The 23266-nt window shown below is 45.7% G+C and overlaps 1 protein-coding gene across 1 annotated transcript in view; it reads left to right on the forward strand.

Moving 5' to 3' along the window:
- The first annotated feature begins 829 nt into the window (after positions 1 to 829).
- LOC102014151 overlaps positions 830 to 23266 on the forward strand; it is a 31829-nt gene continuing 9392 nt past the window's right edge. Inside the window, exons 1-4 of the mRNA XM_013505451.1 lie at positions 830 to 1047; positions 1100 to 1367; positions 1544 to 1641; positions 10153 to 10322. Of these exons, the coding sequence (XP_013360905.1) occupies positions 830 to 1047; positions 1100 to 1367; positions 1544 to 1641; positions 10153 to 10322 (754 nt within the window). The remainder of the gene's footprint in view (positions 1048 to 1099; positions 1368 to 1543; positions 1642 to 10152; positions 10323 to 23266) is intronic.

Consider the following 23266-nt stretch of genomic DNA (forward strand, 5'->3'; position numbering starts at 1 on the left):
CACGATGCATGGGTACACACAGATCTCTGGGAAAATGATACAAAGACAATGATCAGAAACTGGATAAACGATATTTCAGTTAACTGTGCAGGTGTTGCAGTTTTTAAGGCTGAGCCACTGCCCCAGAGAACTACATCTACCCACACACCATTGGCCAGAGTTCATAGGAAGTCAGAAGAAGAAATGGTAGTGATTCCCTCAGCTCAGTCCCATGTTCAGGAAAAGAAAACTATTCAGTGGCACCACTTCTGGGAATGTCGGGAGCAGAGGTTCTCATAGGCACGCTGTGGGTCGGATGTGGTCTGGGTGGCCCTCAACAGCCCCCTGTGACCGAAGGCTTTGGTCCCCAGGGTGGACTGTTGGGAGGCATGGAGTGAGGCCCAGGGGAAGTCAGGGGGTAGTGCCCTTGGGAGGTAGCTCTTAGTGACCCACCGAGTTCCCCTGGGCACCTCTGCAAGCAGCTGGTCTTTCCTGCCCTCTCTGCATCTGCTTGGAGTACAGGTCTTTTCCATTCTCTCCTGTCTCCCACCCCCTGTGCTGCCTTTGCCAGCTGCGCCTGAGCAAGGCGGGACACACACACACACACACACACACACACACACACACACCTCCTCACCACAGAGCCTGTGCTGTGACAATTACACCTTGAACTCCAAAAGTATGAGCTAACTAACCCCTCCCTTCCTCAGTAGCCTGTCAGCTATTTCATCACAGTGAGCCAGAGTCAGTAGAGAGCTCAGCCCCAGAGGTGGGGTCAGTGACTAATGCAGTGAGGACACTATATATAACGGCTCTGGGGGAGCACAGCACCGTGTGGGTTCCAACGTCCATGGCGAAGCTTACTGGACTGCTGGTAGCCCCTGGGGGCCTTGTGACCCTCAGAGGGCACAGCCACTCCAGTGGAATGGTGCAGGTGTGGTGCCTACTTTTCCCTCCCGGGGCGGAGCTGCACCAGGCTTGGGCAGTCTTCCTGCAGGGGAACTGGGAAGCTGGCGGAGCCCTGCGCCGCAGAGCCCGATGGGGCGGGACGGGGTTTCCCGAAGAGCAGTACGAGTACCCGACACCTCAAGACACCTGGATCTCTCTTGTGCTTTCCCAGGCCTAGAGTGCCCTCCCACAGACTCACCAACAGCTCCCCGTCACCCCTCCAGAGCGTGTTCCTCGCCTCTCTGAGGAGGACAGAGCCACCGGGACATTCCGCTCCTACTGGAACCCACCTGTTAATGTGCAGTCTTGCTCGCACTCTGGATACTCTGAGAAGAGGGGAATTTTCACCTACACCGGCGCCCGCAGTGACTACACTTGTCATTCAGTGTAGTCACCGCCACATTCTGGAAAGCCCCTTCGGTCACCAGCGGAGCGAGAGGGTGAGCTCCAGAGAGAACGGATGGGTAAACAAGTGACATAACGGTGACCCTACGGCCCAACGACCTTGTGAGGCGGAGGGAAGAGCTGTGACTGCCGGCGTGAACTCCACGTCCCTACCGTGTCCTGACCCCCCTTTGCCACTGTACCCTGCTGACCCCTGGTCACTCCCTCTCAGCACCTGACTCACGAAGCACCTGTCCACCCCGGTCCCACCATCACCTCGGAGGAGTCCAGGGACTCCGTGAACGATTATTCAGGCCACAAAGCGTCCTCGTATTCTCACCTCCCGCAGTCTTTTCCTGTACCCCATGTCACGTCTGGGCCTCATCTCCCAGCTCCCTAGAGCACGCGCTGGTTCCCTTCCCACCCCGCTGGTTCAGTTCCACCCCTGCTCTGTGACTGCCCCGTTACTGCCTCTTTTCCTGCCTCAGCCCACCTGTCCCCTCCTGTCTTCATTCCCCAGTGTCCATGGCATCACACCCATAATACCCTCTGTCGCTGGGATGAATTCCACTCCCTGCTTTACCTGCCGCTGGCATCTCCCTGCAGACCGTCCACTGGGATGGAAGAGACAGCCTGACTATCACCCTCAACCAGAATATCATCCTAGTTCTGCTCTAACAGAACACCACAGATGGGGGTGGTTTATGAAGAAAATGTTTCCTTGGCTCATGGTTCTGCAGGCTGGGAAGCCCAGGAGCCCAGCGAGAGCATCTATCAAGGGTTTCATGCCCCACTGTCTCACGGCAGAAGAGCAATGGCCAAGGAACCTCCCCTGGACATGAGGGGCGGGCTTGCTCTACAGCAACCCGCTCTCACGGTAATGAAGCTGCTCCCAAAGTCATGACGGTCGTTCATGAGGCTCCACCCCCAGGACCCGCACATCTCTCCTGGCAACCAAGCTTCTGACGTGAATGTGGGGGACACATCCAGATGACAGCAGGCATCCACCCGCCCTTCGATCCTACTGTGCTTCTCAGGGGACTCTCTCCCTGACACCGCAGCCTCCTTTCCCCTCACTCATCTCTTTCTCAGAGAAAACAAAGATCATCAGACAGAAAACGATGCAGTCCCTCGCTACAGCTGCGCACCTCCTCATGCATAGCTGCAACCCCTGCCCTCTACTGTCGATTTCCAGGTTTCCCCGCCCTCCTGCCCTGCAGCCCCCTCAGCAATCCCATACAGCTGCTCTTCCCTCTTTGCTCTTGTATGTCAAGGGACTTTCTCTCAACTCTGACCACACCACCAGCATATATGCAGACAGTAATCTCTTCCCTTCATCACAAGCCTCTCTGGCTACCTGCGGCCCCGTGCTGCCCCTAAACAGCTAGAACAAGACCTCAGCCACGCCTCCATTTCTTCCCTTCTTCCTCCTCCTTCGGCTGGGTTCCTCTGACATCCCCACACAGCTCCTGCTGAGGGCACCGCCATGGGCTGTGCTGTGACTCTCGGGGTGTGTCTGGAGCGTTCCCCGTGACACGCCAGCAGCGTCTGCGGCTCCTGACCCCATCTGCTTAGAGCACCTCCTCTCCTTTGAATTCTGGGATCCTACACCCATGTGCGCTCCTCCTTGGCTGCACTCCTCTTTCTGGGCTCCGCTCCTCTCCTCGGTCTCTACTGCGACAGCTGACGTGACTCTTCCAAGTCCCTGGGCCCCTTTCCTTCTCTCAGTGATCTCACCCACACTCACGCTTCATTACCATTTACAGCAGGAGGAACTGGGCCGCCAAAGATGTTGAAGGTCTAAGCCCCAGGACCTGTCCGTGTGAACTTCTTTGGAAACTGGATCTTTGGTGATAATAAAGTGGGTCCTAATCCAGCGTGACTACATCCTTATAAAAAAGGAAAATTTGAACAAAGACAGCCATACACAGAGGGATGACGATGCGAGGACACAGAGAAGAAAGCAAGAAGAGTTGGGCATGATGGTGCACACTTGTAACCCCAGCACCTCGGAGGCTGAGGCAGGATGATCACTGTGAGCTTGAGGCCAGCCTGTGCTAGATAGTGAGTTCAAGGCCAGCTTGAACTGCAGGCGTAGTAAGACCCTGTCTTAAAAAGCAAAAACAAAAACAGAAAGAAAAAAAAGATAGGAAGGAAGGAAAGGAGGGAAGGAAGGAAGGAAGGAAAGAAGGAAGGGAAGAAGGAAGAAAGAAAGAGAGAAAGAGAGAAAAGAAAGAAAGAAAGGCAAAACCCCTGTGATGGAAAAGCACTTTGTGTGGTAAAGGAAACGAAAGACCACTGGGGTGGTCCGGGCCCTGGGGGCATTGATACAGCACCTCTTACATGGTCTCCTGCCTCTCCCTCCTACAGGCAGGAAACTATGGCCTCTTCCTCCCTGGAGTTGTCAGTGAGCAAGGAAATAGCCCATGATCTGAGTGGAATTTCCAAGAATGTGGATTAGGCTAGGGTATGAGAGGGTGCCAGTGACAGCTAGAAGTTTTAAGAATTAAAACTTTTTAATTCTTAAAAAGAATTCTCTTTTTCTGCTGAGACCAAATAAGAACCATACTGCATTGTGTTTAATGGACTAGGATATCTCATATTGTCAATATTGTGTGTCAAATCTTCCCAAAGGGACCTACAAAGGCTACATGATTGCAAAATCCACAAGAGTTAAATTTTTGGCAGAACACAAGACTCGGCTTCTAAAATACATGGTACCTAAAATAGCTAAAACAACCCTTTAAAAATTGTATACATGATTTTGAGACTTATACAACTATAGTTACCAAGAAAGCCAGCTATTCATTGAAAGATGGAAAATGGATGATTAAACAGAATAGAGCCTAGAAATAGACTCATAAATATATGGTTAATTGATTTTCAACAAAAGTGCGGAGAGATCCACTAGAAAGCGTATTTTTTTCAGCAAATGGTTGTGAAACAGATGGACATTTACATGCAAAACCATGAACCACCATCCAGATCTATATGTAAAAATTAACTCAAATTGGATCATAGACCTAAACGCAAAGCTTACATATATATAAAACCATGCCTAGGAAGAATAATTGTGATCTAGGGTGAGGCAAAGATTTCATAAATGTAACAACAAAGTATACAATATGTAAAAGAAAATAATTGACACATTTTATTTCATCAAAATTAACAACTTCTGTTCTTTGAAAGACACTGTAGTAAAATGAAAATTTAAGCCACAGGCAAGGGAAAAATATTTGGAAATCACATATCTGATAAAGTTCTTTTATCTAGATTATATTTAGAAAAACTCTCACAGTAATATGAAAATAGCCGTACTGAAATGAGCAAAAGATTTGGACAGACATTTTAAGAAGGAAGATGTACAGATGGCAAAATAAAAACATGAAGAATGATCAACATCATTAATCATTCAGGAAATGCAAATTCAAACCACTCCAAGGCACTACCGCATATCTGCAGAATGGCTAAAATTTTTAAAACTGGTGACAGCAAGCAGAGTGGAAAATGTAGAGTCACGGGAGCACTCACTGCTGGTGAAGTGGTACAAAGATTGGGAAAATACTTCAGCAGTTCCTTAAAAAGATAAAGATCCCCATCCCATGAGCAGGCTTTCCATAAGCAGGCATTACCCCCAAAAGCGAGAAGGCAGCGTCCACTTGTACATGCTAGCTGACTAAAGCAGCCGTGCTTGTGTCAGTCCCAACTGGAAACACATCAAATGCTCATTCAAGGGAGAACTGGGTAAACAGTACAGCAGGTGAAGTAGCACGAAGACGTGAGCTTGTCATGCACAGCACATACTGATGGATTTCAAAGTCGTCATGTTGAGCAAAAGAAGTCAGAACAACAGCAGCCAAAGAGTGTGTGCTGTGCAATTCTTCTTATTTACAATTCTGGGAAATGCCAACTAGGGATCGGTGATAGGGAACAGGCTAGAGTTTGCCTGTGGATCATCAGGGGAGAAGTGGATCATCAGGGGACATAAGTGCACTACGTACGTCTAGTCATGATGCACACGATCGTTGTTTTGACTATGACGGTCACCTCACTGATATATGCATAAGTCAAAATTTACCACATTTTATGCTCTAAATGTGGGCAGTTATGGCGTGTCTGTGATACCCCAACAGACACAGAAAAGCAAAGATAAAACAAAAATGGACCCTATATCTGCTTGTGGAGGACCACCGAGGAGACTATTCTTGAAGGAGGAGCCATTGTCTCCATTTCTACTAAACTCAGCCCTACTTCCATGTACTGATGGTGCAGAGCTGGCTAGGACTTTTCCTTATCCCTTCAATTGGCTCCAAGCAATGCAAATCGGTCCAGCTGAGGTGCTGACATGCAGTCTTTGAAGCAGTGTGACAGGGCAGTGTTTCCCCACCTCCCTAACTCCCCAATAAAACATGTGAGCCAGGGAAGGATGGGGAGCCACGCTCCATGCTGTCAGCTGGGATCAAGCCTCAAGATAAGAGGCCATGACTTCTCAGGGCACAAAAGATTACATATCAGAGCTGAGGCACCGACCCCAAAACATCACATACTACCTCAACTGTGTCATGCAAATTACTCCTGCATAGCCTTTTCTCTGCATTTTGCAGACTTGACTTCAGTTCACCTACCTAGCCCATGCCAGGGCACTCACGTACTTCCCGCCATTCGCACAGCCAGTCATCCTCAAGACACTCCCTTTTTTTTTTTTTTGTTTTTTTGAGACAGGGTCTCACTATGCAGTTCAAACTGGTCTTGAGCTCACTTTGTAGCCCAGGCTGGTCTTGAACTCGCAAGGATCCTCCCGCCTCAGCCTCCCGAGTGCTGGGTTTACAAGCATGCGCCACCATGTCTGGCGACACTCCCTTCTTCACAAAGTAATAAAACCTGGGTTCAGCCCCAGGTCGAGGCATTTGTTCTGGCTAGCCATTATTGTGGCTGGATTTAGGGCCCCTCAGCTCCCCATGGCTACAAATGCGCCTTAGTGTCTTTGCTCCCGCCATGGGTTGCACTGGAAGCGGTAACTGGAATGAACTCGCTAGAATTCCAGTAACTTTTCCATGGGATTACAAATATAAACTTCTCGGACCAAGATGAGGACTGGGAGTGGCTCTGTCTATCTGCTCATAACGTTTTTAGTTTAAATTAAATAGCTTAATAGGGAAAAATAAATGTTTTTAAGAGTTCAGTTTTCTCAGGCTTGTGACCGATCCTTACAAAGGGAAGGGCAATTAAGATGTGTTCTGTGTGTGTACCAACCTCCCACGACGGATGTAATCATTATCTACTACAAACGCTTACTAATAAAAACAAACATTTAAATTTTTTTAAAAAGAGTGATCAAAACCCCAGAAGGAATATGGGTTATTCCATTTGTCACCGTTCCCTAGGGGAATGAGGCACAGCAAGGCTCCCTGAGAGGCATTTTCATACCCATAAAATGGTAACAACCGCACCTACTTACAAGGGTATAAGGTGGGACTGAGACGATTATATGGGTCCTTACAAGGCAGAAAAGGGAGACAGGAACGTCAGAGACGTGATACCAGGCTCAGAGGCTGGACTGATGTGATCGCTGGCTTTAAAGATGCAGGAAGAACTAGAAGCCCAAGTTTGTGGGGACCCTAGAAGGTGGAAAAGGAAGTGAAATGGGTTCTCCCCTAGAGCTCTAGAAGGTTGGCACCCTGCCAACCCCGATGACCCCAGGACTGTAAGATAATGAACTTGTGTGTCAGCCACAAATTCATGGTAATTTGTTGCAGCAACAGGAGGAAGTGAATACATCACCTCCTCCTTTCCTCAAAGACTGTTACAGTTTGTTCTCTTCCCGAACAAATATCCTGATTGCTATGTGCCTCACAGCTAGCAGATGAATCTGCTAAGCTGTCTTTGTAGCTCACCACGTACTTGGAGTCCTTCTTTTAAAATGAAGCTCAGCCCTGAACTGGTGGCGCACACCTGTAATTCCAGGCGCTTGGGAGGCCAAAGCAGAAGGATCACAAGTTTGAGGGCAACCTGGGCAACTTAGTGAGACCCTGCCTCAAAATAAAAATTTTTCAAAGGGGTGGAGATCCAGCTTAGAGGGAGAGTCCTTCCCTCACAGGTGAACTGGGGTTTAATCTCCAGTACCAAAAAAAGAGGAGGGGGAGGGGAGGAGGAAGGGGAAGGGGAGGGAGAAAGGGTGAGGGAAGGAAGGAGGAAGGGGAGGAGGAGCAGGAGAGGAAGCTTACAAATAAGACCCCCTTCACTTAGGGACCCAACCAGCACTAGGAAATAACAGGCTAACTCTTCCTCCAGAGTTGAAGCAGCCTCACCCTTTAGAAACTAACTTGTATCAGAGTTTTTTCTTCACTGGCACTTCAATGCCTTTCTCACTATCCCCTGCAGTTAGTGCACACGTAAATCCTTTGCTCTCAGTTTAAATTAGTACACTAACACCACCGCTTCCACTTTTCTGCCTTTTGTTACCTTGTGAGTTTTTCAGTCGTTTTGGGGAAAGAGAATCAAAACTGTTCAGATTGCAAAATCTGGTTGATCTTAAACACAAAAACGCCTACCAGGAAAAGATGAAAATACATGACCCCATATTTTTATCTCAAAGGAAAAAAGCTCAGTTGGTCTTAAGATTGCATCTGTTTTGAGTTGGAAACTGGCCTTTTAGGGCCACCTGCCAAAGTCCACCCCTCTCATTGGCTTCCCATCTGCTCACGATTCATTTCAAGTTATCAGCATAATCAATGGTCTAAAAATAGGCCAGAGATAATAAGTTTAAAAGCCCAGGCCCGGTGGCGTTGACGGTAATGAGATTCATCACAGGACAAAGCAGAACCTTGCTTGTATCTAAGTAAGCCAAACCAGAAAAGAACAAAACAGTCTGATTTGTATGTATTCAAATACTACACCTTTTTTTGTTTTTCTAGGGATAATAGTAATCAGAAGATCAGCTATGTCTGATAAAAACTTTTAACATAATGCTTTGCAGTTTAGCAAACACAAAAGAAAGGTTGCTATATATTGTTAAGGCTTTATGGCCACCAAGGTTTCTCAACTTTGGCATGCTGACAGTTTAGATAACATGAGTGCTGATTTGGGGGCTGCCCTGAGCACTGTGGGGTATTCAGTGCCATCCCCGCCTCTCCACTAGGTACCAGAGGAAAACTCATCCCCAGCTGAGAATCCTAAGCTAACCAACTCACCTGTTTAATAACAATGAAAGCACATGCTCTGTGGTGGTGCTATGTGGAGTTTCAATATTTAATCTTCCTTTGACTCTAACATGTAGGCTTTGCTTACAAGCTATTTTCTCCATACGCCCAAAGATCTGTAGGGAAAAAAAAAAATCTGTAACCTTCTGACTACTAAAATTCTACTCTAAACTGGAAGTGGTGGCGCACGCCTGTAATCCCAGCACTCGAGAGGCTGAGGCAGGAGGATCACTGCAAGTTTGAGGCCAGCCTGGGCTACAAAGTGAGCTTGAGGCCAGCCTGAACTACACAGTGAGACCCTGTCTCAAAAAGACAAAAATAAAATAAAATTCTACTCTGTTATTTCCAACAAGTAGTGCTATTTATTCCTTTATACTCAGACTCTCATTTTGCAAAGCTGGTGAAAAAACCTTCTATATTCATTTTATCCTCTTGTCATTATTCCGTGCTGCAGATCAGAAGATGCCAACATCTCCCACCTGCCCCCATGAGTGTGGGTTGGTTGGATCCATTCCCAGGTCGGAGCTAAAAGGTGCCTCCCTGGTGGTGCCGGCCAGTCCTGCTGCAGAATCTCCTCTACCATGTCTCTGTCCTCCTTCTGCTAGCATGTTCTGCCTTTATCAAAGATGACCTCATCCTTAGCGTCCACTCCCATGGCTCTCTGGAGCCATGGCAGGAGAGGCCCTATTTCTCCTCCACACGGGGCTCCTGAGGACCTTGACATTCTATTCTGGCTACCCCAAGGTATCTTTTAAACTTGTACCAACTGACAGCAGCCCCCAGAGGGCTTTTGCCATAGACTTGCTCAAAAATACTTCTGTGGACCAGTCCATGTCCCTAATATTTTCAGAAGAGTGTTTCTATTCAAAAAATTTTCCAAGTTGGATGTGTGTGTGTGTGTGTGTGTGTGTGTGTGTGTGTGTATGGTACTGGGGAGTGAAGCCAGGAACTTCTGAGCTACATCCTCAGCCCTTTTTAAATTTAATTTGTAGACATATCTCATTAAATTGCCCAGATTGTCCTCATATCTGCAATGCCGTGTCAGCCTCCCAAAGTAGCTGGGATTACAGAGGTATATTGCCAGGTCTGTTTTAAGTTGGAACTTGAAGTATCAGAAATGTATCTCCTTTACTCCCAAACTGCAAGAATAACAATATCCCCATGACAAGAACAGGCTCTGACAAGTTCCTGCCTGGCAAGTGCAAGGTCCTGAGTTCAATTCCTGGTACAAAAGAAAAAAAAAAAAAAAAAAAAAGAACAGGCTCTGACTCCAAAGCACATGATGGTCACATCCTAATCAGAAAGAAGGATGTTTCATTTTAACTCTTGTTACGCATCCAAACACAAAACAAGGAAAGAGTGAAGCAGCCTAAAACATATCTAGCACCTCCCAGACGTCAGGAGGTAGGGGGATCACTCACCCACAGGTGGCTGCACCCCCTCACATGGTGTTTTGAATCTAGTAAGAGTCTAACTGCATATCGAAATCTGTTGGCCAAACACTTGATTCCAGCCAAAAATTGCCTAAATCCTGACTGACCCAAGGCGGGTGGTTTGCGGCTAGATAAGGAGTTCTGTGGGGAAACACCTTCTGAGACTCCCTTGGAAAGTTAGCCCTTGCTTTCCCTCCCCCTGGCCAAAGCGTTTCTGATGTAAATTCTGACATAGCTGCCCCCGTGGGCTTGGATGGATGGTCTGAGAACGCAGTGCAGGTAGCCTGTGGGTGCGGCCTGGGCAGGCTAAAGGCACACAGTGTCAGTTCTCCGGCTGAGAGTGACCGTCACGGAATCGGACACCAAGCCCTTGCCATTGGTGAGAGGATATCAGGGGGCCTGTGTGAGGCGAGAATTTCCTCAAATTTGCAGACAGGCCGCATTCCCATGAATGTGTGCACCGGACAGTACGTGTGTTTGTCTGCACATCACATTCCAACAATAGCACTTTAATACCACTTATGTCCACCGCAGACTCTTTAGTAGTGGATCAACTAAAAAACTTAATGAAAATGTCAGCACCCGTGTCAAAGACACCACTGGAAACTTGGGCCTTGGACAGCAAATGTAACTGAACAGACCCTGCCATGTTCTGCCCTTCCATGCCAGGGAGCAAGCTGGGAACCTAAGCTACCAGGAAGGCCCAGGCTCAGGCTGCGCTGTTCACACGCTGTTCATGGCCTTCATCATAGCAGGGTCTTTGTTTTCTGAGGAGCCACTGAGACTGTTGACTCTTGAAACCTCATCTTTTCCACTGCTTTTGTTTTTTCTCTAAAAGCCCAGGGGCCCCTTCCTGGCCTTGGCCCTGTCACTGGAACATACCAAGGAGGTACCCAGAGCACAGAGCTGAAAATGGTAACAAGTCACCCTTGAGGGTGCAGCTGTTTTAAGTGGAAATTCCTGCACACAGTTGCAAACAATGTACTAGCAGCTGACGGCTCTGTAGCTCCTGCCATGTGCAGGACAGGGTCAGATGCACTTCATATAGTGTGCTGGAGTAGCCAGCAGCCAGCTGACTGGGGAAATCTACCCAGCGTCTCCCAGCACCCTGTAACCAAACGTGACTGCATCCCTGAGATCCTGCTAGTGGGACATGGACTACAAAGGTGGGTTTGCCATGGAGCTATCGAATCTTAGGTTGCTTTGAAGCCCTAGGCGGGGCCTCAGGGCCTCTGCATAAGATGCTCATCAACTTCTGTTGGGGTAATTTCTTCCTAAGAACATCATAAGTCAAAAATTCACTATTGGAAATCAAAAATACATGTGACCCCCTGAACATCACTACTCAGCCTAGCCCACCTGGGGTGTATTCAGAACACCTACATTGGCCTAATATTGGGCAAAACCATCTAACACCGAGTCTCCTTTATAATACAGCACCGAATATCTCATGCAGTGTATCAAAAGCCTTGTCTAGAGAACAACGGCAACGTAGCACACTGCAGAGTAGGTTGCTTCCCCTCGTGACTGCGGGGCTGAATGCCAAGGGAAAATCCAAATTCAAAATTCCACGTATTCTACCTGTTGGATGCCTATCGCCTGCGCATCTTTGTAAATTCAAGAGACCACAAGCGGAACTATTGTAAATCAGAGACCTGTATCCCTTTGTTCCCATACGTATCCTTGAAACACAACCCCTAAGTCACATTGTCTTCAGGCGCCCTCTCATCTGAACCCCTCCTGCACTTTCTCCCTGCCTATGGCTGCAATGCCAAAGCCCAAGTGGCTTGAAAGATGCAATGCCATCATTAGCCTAGATCCCTCAGGACTCATGGAACAGTGCCATCCGCCACCAGCAGCACCAACCAGGCACATCTGCCCTGGGACGTTATCTTACGTATTGGTCATTTCATGTAATCATCACATGCCTCATGCTCCTCTGAAATACGAGGTCCAGTGGTGTTAGACTCTACCTCCTGGATGCTGACGGAGGCAAAAGACCACCTGGGGGTAAGCGGCCACAGCGGAGCCCAGCTTTGCCCCCGCTACTAAGAACCCAGACTTGAGGAGGGTCAGGGAGTGTTCTGGGCTTCGGTCACCTCACTGCGAGAGGGTCCGGTGACTCTCCGACTTTATAGGTTGCTCTAGGTCTAGATAAAATAATCCATGTACGGTAGTTAGAGCAATCGACACACTCACTCAGTGACTGCAGCTCTACATGTATTTCATTAAAGACCAAATGATGAGTTCCACTTACCACTGAACCTCACGGAAGATTCTTCTTCTCAAAAACTAAATTTCACCCCTTTCGCCACCCCACTTGGTGCCCACAGTCTTCCCAATCTGATATCTTATAGACGGAGGCCACTGTGGGGTGCGCATTCCATTCTCTTGGTGCTGTGGACTAAAAGTTCATAAACTTCTTGAATTATTTTCCTGAAAGAACATGACCTTTGGTCACACAGCCTGTATCAGTCAGTTTCCTGTTGCGGGCCATGATACCAGACACCCACAATTTAAAGGTGGGGAGGTTTAATTGGCTTGCATTTTCAGTCTATAACTGGCAAATGCCAAGGCAGGAACACTATGGGGAAACTGCTCAGTTCATGGCGGCCCGGAAGCACAGCAGGGAAACAGTGCTACAGCAGGGTCGAGAGACCGGACATGGACCTCATGGCCACTCTTCCGCGACCCACCCTGACACAGCCAAATTGTGCTCCACCAACCCCAGGGCAGGCACTCGTCCTAACCACCACACAGGCACTCTGCACTGTGCCAGCAGTTCTGACCCTTGCTCTTCCTCCTCACTAGTGTTGCCATGGAGACTAGCTGCAGCAACAGGTGGAGGGAAAGGATGAAGCAATGCCACCAAGACCTGGTGGTGGGAAGACCCGGTCTCCCTGACTTTGCAGTGTGAGGCCCTCGGAAGGGGGAGTTTCTTATGACCACGTGGATCATAAATGTCCAAGGAGAAGGAAGGAGCACAGGAAGGAGTCATCCTAGAATGTTGTAAAGTCAGGGTTCACTGCAAACAGAGCCCACTGAACTACGGCGCTGAGGTTGGAATGTGGTCGGTCACCTCACGGCTCTAGGTGAGACTCACTTCCTGTTGTAGCAGTGTGGGGACACGGGGCCTTTAAGAGGTACAGTAATTGGGTCCTGAGCCCTCCACCTTTAGGAATGGGTCAATTTATTCATGGGTTAATGGGTTCTTGCAAGAGAGGCTTTGTTGTAGAAGTGAGCTATGCCTGACATCCTCGCTCTGCTCAGTATGTGGCAGCTTTCACCATGTTGTGATGCAGCTCGAGGCCCTCACAGATGCTGAGATCATACCAGTGTCATGCTCTTGGACTTTCCAGTCTCCAAAACTGGGGATTAAACAAACCTCTATTCTTTATCAATGATAAGACCTCAGGTATTCTGTTATAGTCACAGAAAAATGGACTAAGACATAGAGGTTATTATTTTTACTGTGCTATATACTAATGAGACCCTAAGTCCCAAATCAATGTTTACATTTTGCAAATACAGAACTTCTTGCCCTAGATCAGCCCCAAACCATACTTACATTTCAAAGAGAGGGATATGAATACATTACTAGAAAGGATGGCAGAGGTTCTTGGAAGGACGGACCCTGAAGGCATTGTGAGTGATGAGGCACTCAAAAACTAGCCCTCCTTGTGAAGCACAGCTGGGCTCGCTGCCCCAAGTTTGTGGACCACACTGTCCTTAGAGATCTCCTGCCCTGCCTGGGACTTTACCAGGAGGCTCAGCAGGTGGCGGTTCTCTCTCCCTGCCTGGTCTTTATTTTCAATCCTTTTTATGAGACCAGTGGGACTTTTGGCTAATAACACTGCAGTCGAGTTAGCCTCATCTTGTTGCCACACTGCTTCCAGAACTTTCAGGGGAGGCACTGAGGGTCCCGTGCTGGGACCCTCCATGTGTAACATCCCTACAATGTATTCCTAAGTAGCAGCATCTCGTTCCTAAAAGACATTCTCCTTCTGTCTCCAGCCATGTTTCAACAGTCATTCACTAGCAGAGGTTTTATCGGTAATAAATGTGGTAAGTGCTGGGCAACTGTGGGAAACAAGGAAGATATGGCCCTGCACCTTGGTCTCATGGGGGCATTTGTTTATACAAGAAACAGGGTTATGTACTGGGGGTTTCATATAAGACGAGAAACACGTGTTCCTAAGAGAAGCCATTAGCCAAGACTTGAGGAGCATCAGGTAAGACTTGCTAGAGGAAGGCGAGTAGGAGTCGTCTTGGTGATGGGGGGGGGCAGTGGAATAGGCAAGAAGGTGCTAGAAAGAAAAATAGATTTCCACAGGTCCTGAAACCAGTGTGTAGAGCCTGAGTTTAAGGAACTGAGCAATCACTGTGGGAAAAGTACAGGAAGGAGAGGGCACCAAGTCGGAGGCCAAGACACAGGCAGGACAGGGCGTGTGCACCTTGGAGCTCTGTTGAGGAGTTTGAATTTTATCTTAAGAGTAATTGGGGGCCATCAAAGGATTTTAACCAGAGATGCCATGACCTCATTTGCATTTTATGAACTACTCTTGGTGATGGGTCAGAGAACTGTTGAATAGCAGACAAGTCTGGAGGCCAATGATCAAAGGGAGGAGTTGCAGAAGGGCTTGAATAGGGTGGTGAATACACTGGGGGTAATTGGCAGACAGAATCAGTTGGTGATTAACTTAGTCTGTGTGTATTGCTATGACAAAATACCATAAACTGGGTGCCTTATAAGCCACCAAACTTTTTTCCCATAATTCTGGAGACTGAAAGTCCAAGATCATCAAGGTACCAGCAGATTCTGTGTCTTCTAAGGGCTTTCTCACTATGTCCTTCCATGGCAGTAGGAGCAAGGCAGCTCCCTGGGGCCTCTTTTCTAGGGCACTAATCTCATTTGTGAGGGCCCCAGCTCTCCTGATTCAATCACCGCCCAGACCTCCTAATACTATCATGGTGGAGACTGGGTTTAAGATATGAATTGGGAGGAACACAAGCTCTCAGACAATCACAGTGATGTGCAAGAGTCAAGTGGCCTGGGGAAGTATCTTGGAAAACTGAAGCAGCAAACTCAGGACCTAAGGAGTTGATCTGTGGGTCAAAGGAATGACTTCAGATGGGGACATATAGAGTCTAAAGTTTCAGTACATCACTAGCTATACGAGTCTAGCAAAAATGACATTTCACTGTATGCTGTTATTTGGCTGTCTTTTCACTTTATACCAAGTTATTTATTATCTTGAGTTCATACATTGAACTTACAAAAGATAACTTGAGTAAATCTTAAATGTATTAAAACATGTTGTGATAATAGGGATTTCATAACGTTCTCACAAAGATACTCCTACTTCTGAATATCACTTCAGTAAAGCCTCCTCCTGTGTCAGACAGTCCCCTTAATAAAATGTACTGTCAGTGAGCCAGTATTTCATCAAAGGTGTTGAAAAGCAGGTTTTACTTTTCTCAGACAATGCTCCTGTCTCACTGCAGAGCTCTGAAAGCCTCCCACAGGTGGTGTTAAGGACGCCAAACAAAAGCAAGTTTTTCAACAACAGCCAATATAAAGAAGAGGGAGGGGAAAAGTCCAATAGCTCAACTGAAAAGGGAACAAAGGAAATGAACAGAGAGGCACAGTAAAAGCAGTGCAACGGCTCTGAAACACTCAGAAAGCACTCAAAGTAAGAAAAATAGAAGTTAAAATTATACTGAGACACATTTTCTACTATGCGATGAATCCATTATCATACTGTGTTGGTGAGAGGTGGGAAGACAGATTTCTTCTCCAAGAAGGATAAACTGGTGCAGTCTCTACAGAGGGCAAATTTCCTATGCCAAAACATTTTTCTAGCAAATTCGTATCAACAAATTGATTAACAAATATCCTTGCACACTGGTGAATGCTTTTAAGTTCCCAATTATTCACTGAGGTGTGGAAAAAACTAAATCCCCATCAGCAGGGAAACGGTTTGTACAGTATGTTATAATCACAGAACAGAAGTATGTGCTGCCTCTGGAGGTGGACACAACCCAGATGTCCATTAGAAGATGAAGGAATCTACCAAATGTGACACAGGTACACAATGGAATATTATTTGACCATTAAAAGGCCATGACATCCAGACAGATAGTGGAACATGGATGAACCATGAGGACATCCTGATAAGTGAAATGATCCAGATATAAAAAGAACTCTATGAGTTCAATTATACGCAGTCCCCAGGGTAGTCACACCGATAGATGGAAAGTAGACATCAGTCACACTGATACAGGGTGGTTGCCAGGGCTGGGAGACATGAGCAGGAGCTCTGATTTGATGGGTACAGAGCTTTGGCTTACAGGATGAGTGTGCTTCTGGAAGTGGGCAGCGCTGCTGGCTGTAGAATGAGGTGAGTGTGATTAGTGCCCTGAGACTGCACAATTAGAAATGGTAAATTAAGACACCACACTTTCCAAATTCAAGGCTTTCATCGCTTTACTGGTCAACACAAATTGCATAGTCAAATTCTCACTGGTCAAATAGTATCTTTTAGAGGGAAATGCCTAATTCAGTGACCAGCTGCCCACTTTGGCTGAATATAGCCATTGAAAGAATGATTTGTTTGGGCAGATTCCCAGAGTTCACAATAATGAGGGCAGCATTTAACTTTAAAACTGCTTAAACTTTTCTCCAAATAATATATTCTCACCATAAGGGAACAGACGGTTTGCACATTATTTCAGCGTATTTCATCTCACTAAAAATGGGAGTGGCTTACAAATAGGGAGGTTCCTTATTTCCAGATGATAGATCTACTCTAATAGGCAGACACGACCATATTTTCTAAAACACCACACACACTGTCTAAAGACCAAATACTTATAGGAAACCTCATCAATAAGACTCCAAGATTATACTTTCTCTAAGCTAAGAGATCTGCATTCATTGTAAATGAATGTTTCCTTTTACTAAGAGGTTCGGTGTAAGTTTACTTTGATCCTTTAGCTCATCTGTAATATAAATCCAAAATAACCAAAACTGGAAACTTTAGGATTTTACAGAAACAAGACATGGCTGTTCACTCTCACAACTCCTGTTCAGTATGCACGAAACTTCAATCAGAGCAGCCAGGCAAGAGAAAACAATAAAAGGGACATGAATAGGAAAGGAAGAAGTCAAGTTACCCTTATTTGCAGATGACATAACCCTTTACACTGAAGATCCAACAGAACCCAAAAACCCCATCGGAAGACTCTTTGAACTAACAAATTCAACAAAGAGGCAGGACACAAAGTCAACACACAAAAACTAACAGCATTTCTGTATATGAAAAATAAACCCACTGAAAAAGAAGTCAGGAAAACAATTTCATTCATGATAACTTAAAAACTAATGGTTAGGAATTAACCTAACCAAGGAAGTGAAAAACCTCTATCACAAAAACTATAGTACTATAAAAAAAGAGATTGAAGAAGACATTAGAAAATGGAAAGATGTCCCCTACTCCTGAATAGGCAGCACCAAAGTTATCAAAATGGCCATACTACCAAAAACAACATCAATAGATAGATTGATCTGATAAATTCCCAATCAAAACACCAACCAACAGCTTTCTTCACAGAACAAGAAAATATAGTTCTAAAATTTATATGGAACCAGAAGAGACCCAGAACAGCCAAAGTAATCCTTGGCAATAAGAACAAAGCAGGTGAGATCACAATTCCAGATTTCAAGTTATGTTACAACATGATAGCAACAGAAACAGCACGGTACTTGCACAAAAAGGACATGTTGACCCCTGGAATAGAATTAAGGATGCATAAAAATCCCATGCCAAAAACATGCTGGAGAAAGATAGCGTCTTTAATAAATGGCAAATAAATCTAGACCCACATCTCTCACTCTGTACTAAAATCAAATTGAAATGGATCAAAGGCCTAGAAACAGGACTATTGAATCTGCCGGACAATAAAATAGGTAAAACTCTTGAAGTTACAGGCAGAGGCAAGGACTTTGTGAACAAAACCCCAATGACACAAAAAATAATACTAAGAATCAAATGGGATTATTTCAACTTAAAGATCTTCTGCACAGCAAAGGAAACAACAAATAACGTGAAAAGAAAACCTACAGAAAGGGAAAATTTTTCTCCAGCTAATCCTCAGACAGTGGACTAATATTTATAACACAGTGGTGCCTTGGTTCATGAATTTAACTCCACAGTTCTGGTCGCAAACTAAATTGGTCATGAGCTGAATCAAATTTCCCCATAAGGTCAACAATGAACCGAGCCACTGTGTTTGACTTGGTCCATGAGCGGTTCAGTTTGTGACCAGATTCACGGGAAGAATTAAGTTCATGAACTGAGGTACCACTGTATATAAGTAACTCTAGGAAAGAACAGATTCCCCCAAGTAAAAGGCCCAATCAAAAATGGGCAATTAAAATGAGTGGACACTTCTTAAAAGAAGACCAAATGGCCAATAAGTACATGAAAAAAATGTGCAGCATCTTTGGGCTTTAGAAAAATGCAAATCAAAAAACACAGATTCCATCTTACCCCAGTAAGACCGGCTATCAGCCAGGACTCAAAATCCAACAAACGCTGGCGATCTTGTGGTGAAAAACCGACACTTCTACGCTGTTGGCGGGAATGCGAACTAGTCAAATCACCATGGAAATCAGTATGGAGATTCCTCAAGAAACTAAAAATAGAAATCCCGTTTGGCCCAAAAGGCTGCCTTCCCAAAGAGGGAATATCTTCTCAAATACTGAATATCTTCCCAAAAGAGTTGGTCATCACATTACAGTGACACATACTTACCCATGTTTACACCAGCACAATGCACAATAAATAAATTATGGAAGCAATTTACATGCCCATCAACAGATGAAAGGATAAAGATAACGTGACATATATGAGTACTACTCAGCCAAAGAAAGGATAAATTTTAGTCATTTGTTGGAATAAAGATGCATCTTGTGACCATAATGCTAAGTGAAAAAAAGCAGACACAGAAGGATAAATATTGTGTTGTTTTTCTGATGTAAAAAATCCAAAATATAAACTATTTAAAGAACAAAATAAGAGACGGTAAGAAACAGGAGGTAGACTTTATGGGAATAAGAAGGGTGTCAGGGGAGACAGGAAGGGAGAGGAGAAGTTGAGCGGGGAGCAAAACTGATCAGGATGTGAGATATATATATATATATATATGTACCAACTCCCCAGGATGGAGGTAATTATGACATGTCACAAGTCTATGCCAATAATGATAAATATTACTCCTGGCTGGATTGGAATAAGATGCTTAGTCATTTTCTTCATCCTGGAACAAAATATCTGACACTTGCAACTTAAAGAAGGAGAGGTTTATTTAGGCTCACATTGTAGTCCATAGTTGACTGGCTCCAAGACAGGATAGCATGGCCTAGCGGCATGGCGGAGCAATAGCTGCTCAGCTAGGATGGACATGGAGCAGAGAGTGGAAGGAGGAGCCAGGGAAGGAGATAAATCCTACTACTAAGTCATGCCCCTACTCCTCTGCTTCTTCCGATCAGACTCCACCTTCTAACATCCAGTCACCTACAGAGACCCCTAATCCAATCACCTCCCCAAAGCCCACCTCTGAGTGTGTAAAGTTTTGGTGGGGAGATCTAGATGTAAACCATAACATTCTCCCCCGGCCCACCCCCAAAGGCTCATGCACATCTCCCAAAGTGCATCCAGTCCACCTCTAACCATCACCAAAATTTTAACAGTTCTAGCATTGCTGGAAAGTCTAAATCCAAAGTTTGCTTTGAGACTTAAAGCAAACTCTGAGCTGTGAGTCCCTGAAAATATCAAAAAGAAGTTAAACATGACTGATATATAATGACAGAGGATAAAATTCCCATTCCAAAAAGGAGAAAGAATGGGATAGAAAGGAATAGGGCCAAAGAAAGACCCAAACCTAGCAGGGCAAACATTAAATCCTGAACTTCCATGTCTACACCCAGGGCAAACTGTGGCAAGATGTGAATTTCAAATGGTTTGGACAGCCTTGCCCCCATAGGCAGCCTTGTCCAGTGATTATAGCCCTCATGGCCTCTTTCTTGGGCTGGCTTTGCCCACACCTTGGGCTTTCCCTCAGGTGTTCTATGTTCCTGACTTCTCTAACTCTTTGGGATCTCCACTGCAATTTCAGCTTCACTCTTGAAGCTTTACACACTGTCCTCTCAGGGGTACACTGCCCGACCTTCCAGGTCTTCTTCTGAAATCTGGGTGGAGGCTTCCCTGAACCCACAACTCTTAGATTCCGTATGCAGTGAACCAGCACCACGTGGGTGATGCCAAGGTCAGCTGCCAGTCTGTATAGTTGCCAAGCTCTTCTGCATCATGGCTGCAGAGGTCTCTAGTGCCTAAATGTGTCAGCACTGTGAAATGCATCCCAGGGAATGTTCTAGGCAGCTATTCTTATTCTCATTCTTGAGCAAGGTACCCTAGGTCTTTCTTCTCGAAGCAAAGCTATTCACTTTTGCAACTTTGAAACAACAAAGGGAAGGGTCTTGCTGATTCCTGACATGCCCTTGAATCAGTTTTCCTATTGTCCTGATCCCAAGTGGTTGGCTTTATAAAAATGCTGATCTTTTCAGCAGCCATGCTCTCCTCTACTCCATCTTTTCAGGTGCTTTCTTTCTGGCAAAATTGAAAATTTTTCAAATGTGCTTTTTGCTCTGTTTCTCACAGTAGATCTCACTAAAAAGCCTCCAACAGTATCCATGCCACAGCCCTGGTGTTGGGCTGCCTTGAATTCGTCTACCACCTTTAATCTCAGTCTCATGCAAAGTCTCAGGGCAGGAACAAAATATTGACAAATTTTCTGCCACAGCATAGCACACACAGCCTAGAGTCTGACTGACAACGAAGTCTTTCTTCCCAGTTGAAACCTCCTGAGCCTAGCTTTCACCAACATTTGATCAACATTCTGCTGTTTTAAGCTTCAACCACAATCTCCCATCAAGCTTGGTTTACGGCATTCCAGGGCTGCTTCTCCAGCCAGCATCTCCCAACAGTCCCAAACTCCTCCCACAAGCCATTTTCAAAGGCTTCTGAACTACATGGTCAGGTAACAGTCACAGCAATGGCCCCACTTCTCTGGTATCTCCAGCTCTATCGCAGTCACTTTTTTCTTTGGTGAGACACAACACCTGACACCTACAACTTAAGGAGAAAAGGGTTATTTTGGTTCAGTTTCCAGTCCATGGCTGGCCAGCTCCAAGACAGCACAGCATGGCAGACAGATGCAGTAGAGGAGAAGCTGCTCTCGGCACAGCGGACAGGAAGCAAAGAGTGAAGAGAGAAGCCAGGGAGGGAGATAAACCCAAATCACACTCCCCCTGACCAGCTTCATTCAACCACACCCTCCTTCCAACGTCCAGCCACAGAGAGAGCCCCATCATCCGGTCACCTTCCAAAAGCCCCACCTCTGAATGCAGGAGATGTTGCGGGGACACATGGATATAAATCATAACAGACCCTGATGGTAAGCAGGAAAAAGAGCTGAGGATACAATGCTTGCCTAGTATGCGTCAGGCCCTGGGTTCCATCTCCAGCACCACCACAAAAAAAAAAAAAAAAAAAAAAAGCCAGGTTTGGAGATTAGGTGAGGAGAAATTATAAGACAGTAGCATCTGGAAAAAAAGTTTTAAGAAAGGTGGGATACGGTTCTCAGCTGTGGAGTCCACCGTGGGCCATTGCTCTCGGCAGTTTGTGCACGTCTAGAATATGCACGGGACCCAGCGTCTCACCACGCTTTCTTGGGTTCGTGGCTCTTCACCATGAATCGGGTCATGAACTACTAGAGGAGGAAGCCCATGACCCATCGTCTGGTGCCCCTGCCAGCACAGAGTTCATAATAATGACTGACAGATGCTTTGGGAGGGGCTTGTTAACGTCTAAGCCAACTCCATGTCTCTCCCTCCGTCAGCAGCACAGGAGAGTGACAAGCACGTATGTGTGTCACTCTACCAAAATACGAAAAAGTTATCAACAGACGGAGATGACTTACTCCTTGATTTTTCTGTTCCTTCACTTGAGGTGAACATTTAATTACAAGGTGTTCTAGGAGCAGCACAGATCGACCTACTCCTGAAACAGTGCCAGCTGCTTTGTACAACTGACCAACTTGGCAAATGTCTGACTCAAAGAAGGAGAAATATATGGTTCTGCCCTTCAGGGACTGTGCCAACTTTCAACACTGACTCCGGGAATTGGCACCAATCCCATACTAATTAAGTATGCACTGCTCTGAGAAATAGGCATTCTCTTTCCACTGGATTAACAATAGCAATGCCACACAAAAACACGTTCTTGAAGTCACCCATCAAAGAAAACTACTGGATTGTGTCCAAAGGACACATTTTGAAAGCTTTTGATATTCCCTGAAAAAATCCCACTAAGTATATGAGACTGATCCTCTTTATCAGAGATGTTTCAGAACAGTTTGGGGCCTCTCACTTAGAAGAAAGAGAATGATGCTCAAAGGGGAACTTGGAGAACTTCAATGAAGACATAAATACCAACTGCACAATGCAAGAGGCAAAGGACTGTAGCAAAAACAAATTCTACGAACAGTGGAAATTTTTTTTTGAAATAGTTTTGATTCTACCCCCCAAAAAGGGCAAGGAATAACCCATTAAAACATATTTTGCAAATGACCAGATATTCAATGAAGAAGAGTATGGTAGACAACCACACCCAGTATTTTCTGAAGGCAGGGTATGAAGTAATAAAAAAAGCTAAAGGGAAAACACTTGTATTTTCAGACTCCACTGAATGATAGATGGTGGTCCAACTTTTACTAGGGAAAACTCTGAAGCCATCTTTGGCCATATGGATGTCCAGTTCTGATTCTTCTTCTTCTTTTTTTTTTTTTTTTTTTTGGTTTTTTTGTTTGTTTGTTTTTTCCGGTACTGGGAATCAAACTCACGACCTTGCGCTTGCCAGGCAGGCGCTGTGCCACTGAGCTAAATCCCCAGCTCCATGATTCTTCTTTTTACAAAGCAGTTTCTCTGAGGTTCAGAGAAGAGCAAAGCATGGGCTACAAAATCTGCAGTCTTCTCTCTAGATCTTGTTATTTCATAATCACATATTTTAATGACTTCATCCTTTGCAAGACATTCCAATTATAACATTGCTAGATATTCAGTGCCTCAGAGAAACCTTTTAGATTTTCCTGGCTCCCTTTCACAAACGGTCTGAAAGGCTATGTCAACACACCTCACTGTAAATGAGTGTAGACAGGTTGTCCAGTGGAAGTCTGCCCTAGCTTATCTCCATGGCAATGAAA

Source organism: Chinchilla lanigera, unplaced genomic scaffold (genome assembly GCF_000276665.1).
Source record: "Chinchilla lanigera isolate Chin_1 unplaced genomic scaffold, ChiLan1.0 scaffold00096, whole genome shotgun sequence".
Taxonomy (NCBI): Eukaryota; Metazoa; Chordata; class Mammalia; order Rodentia; family Chinchillidae; genus Chinchilla; species Chinchilla lanigera.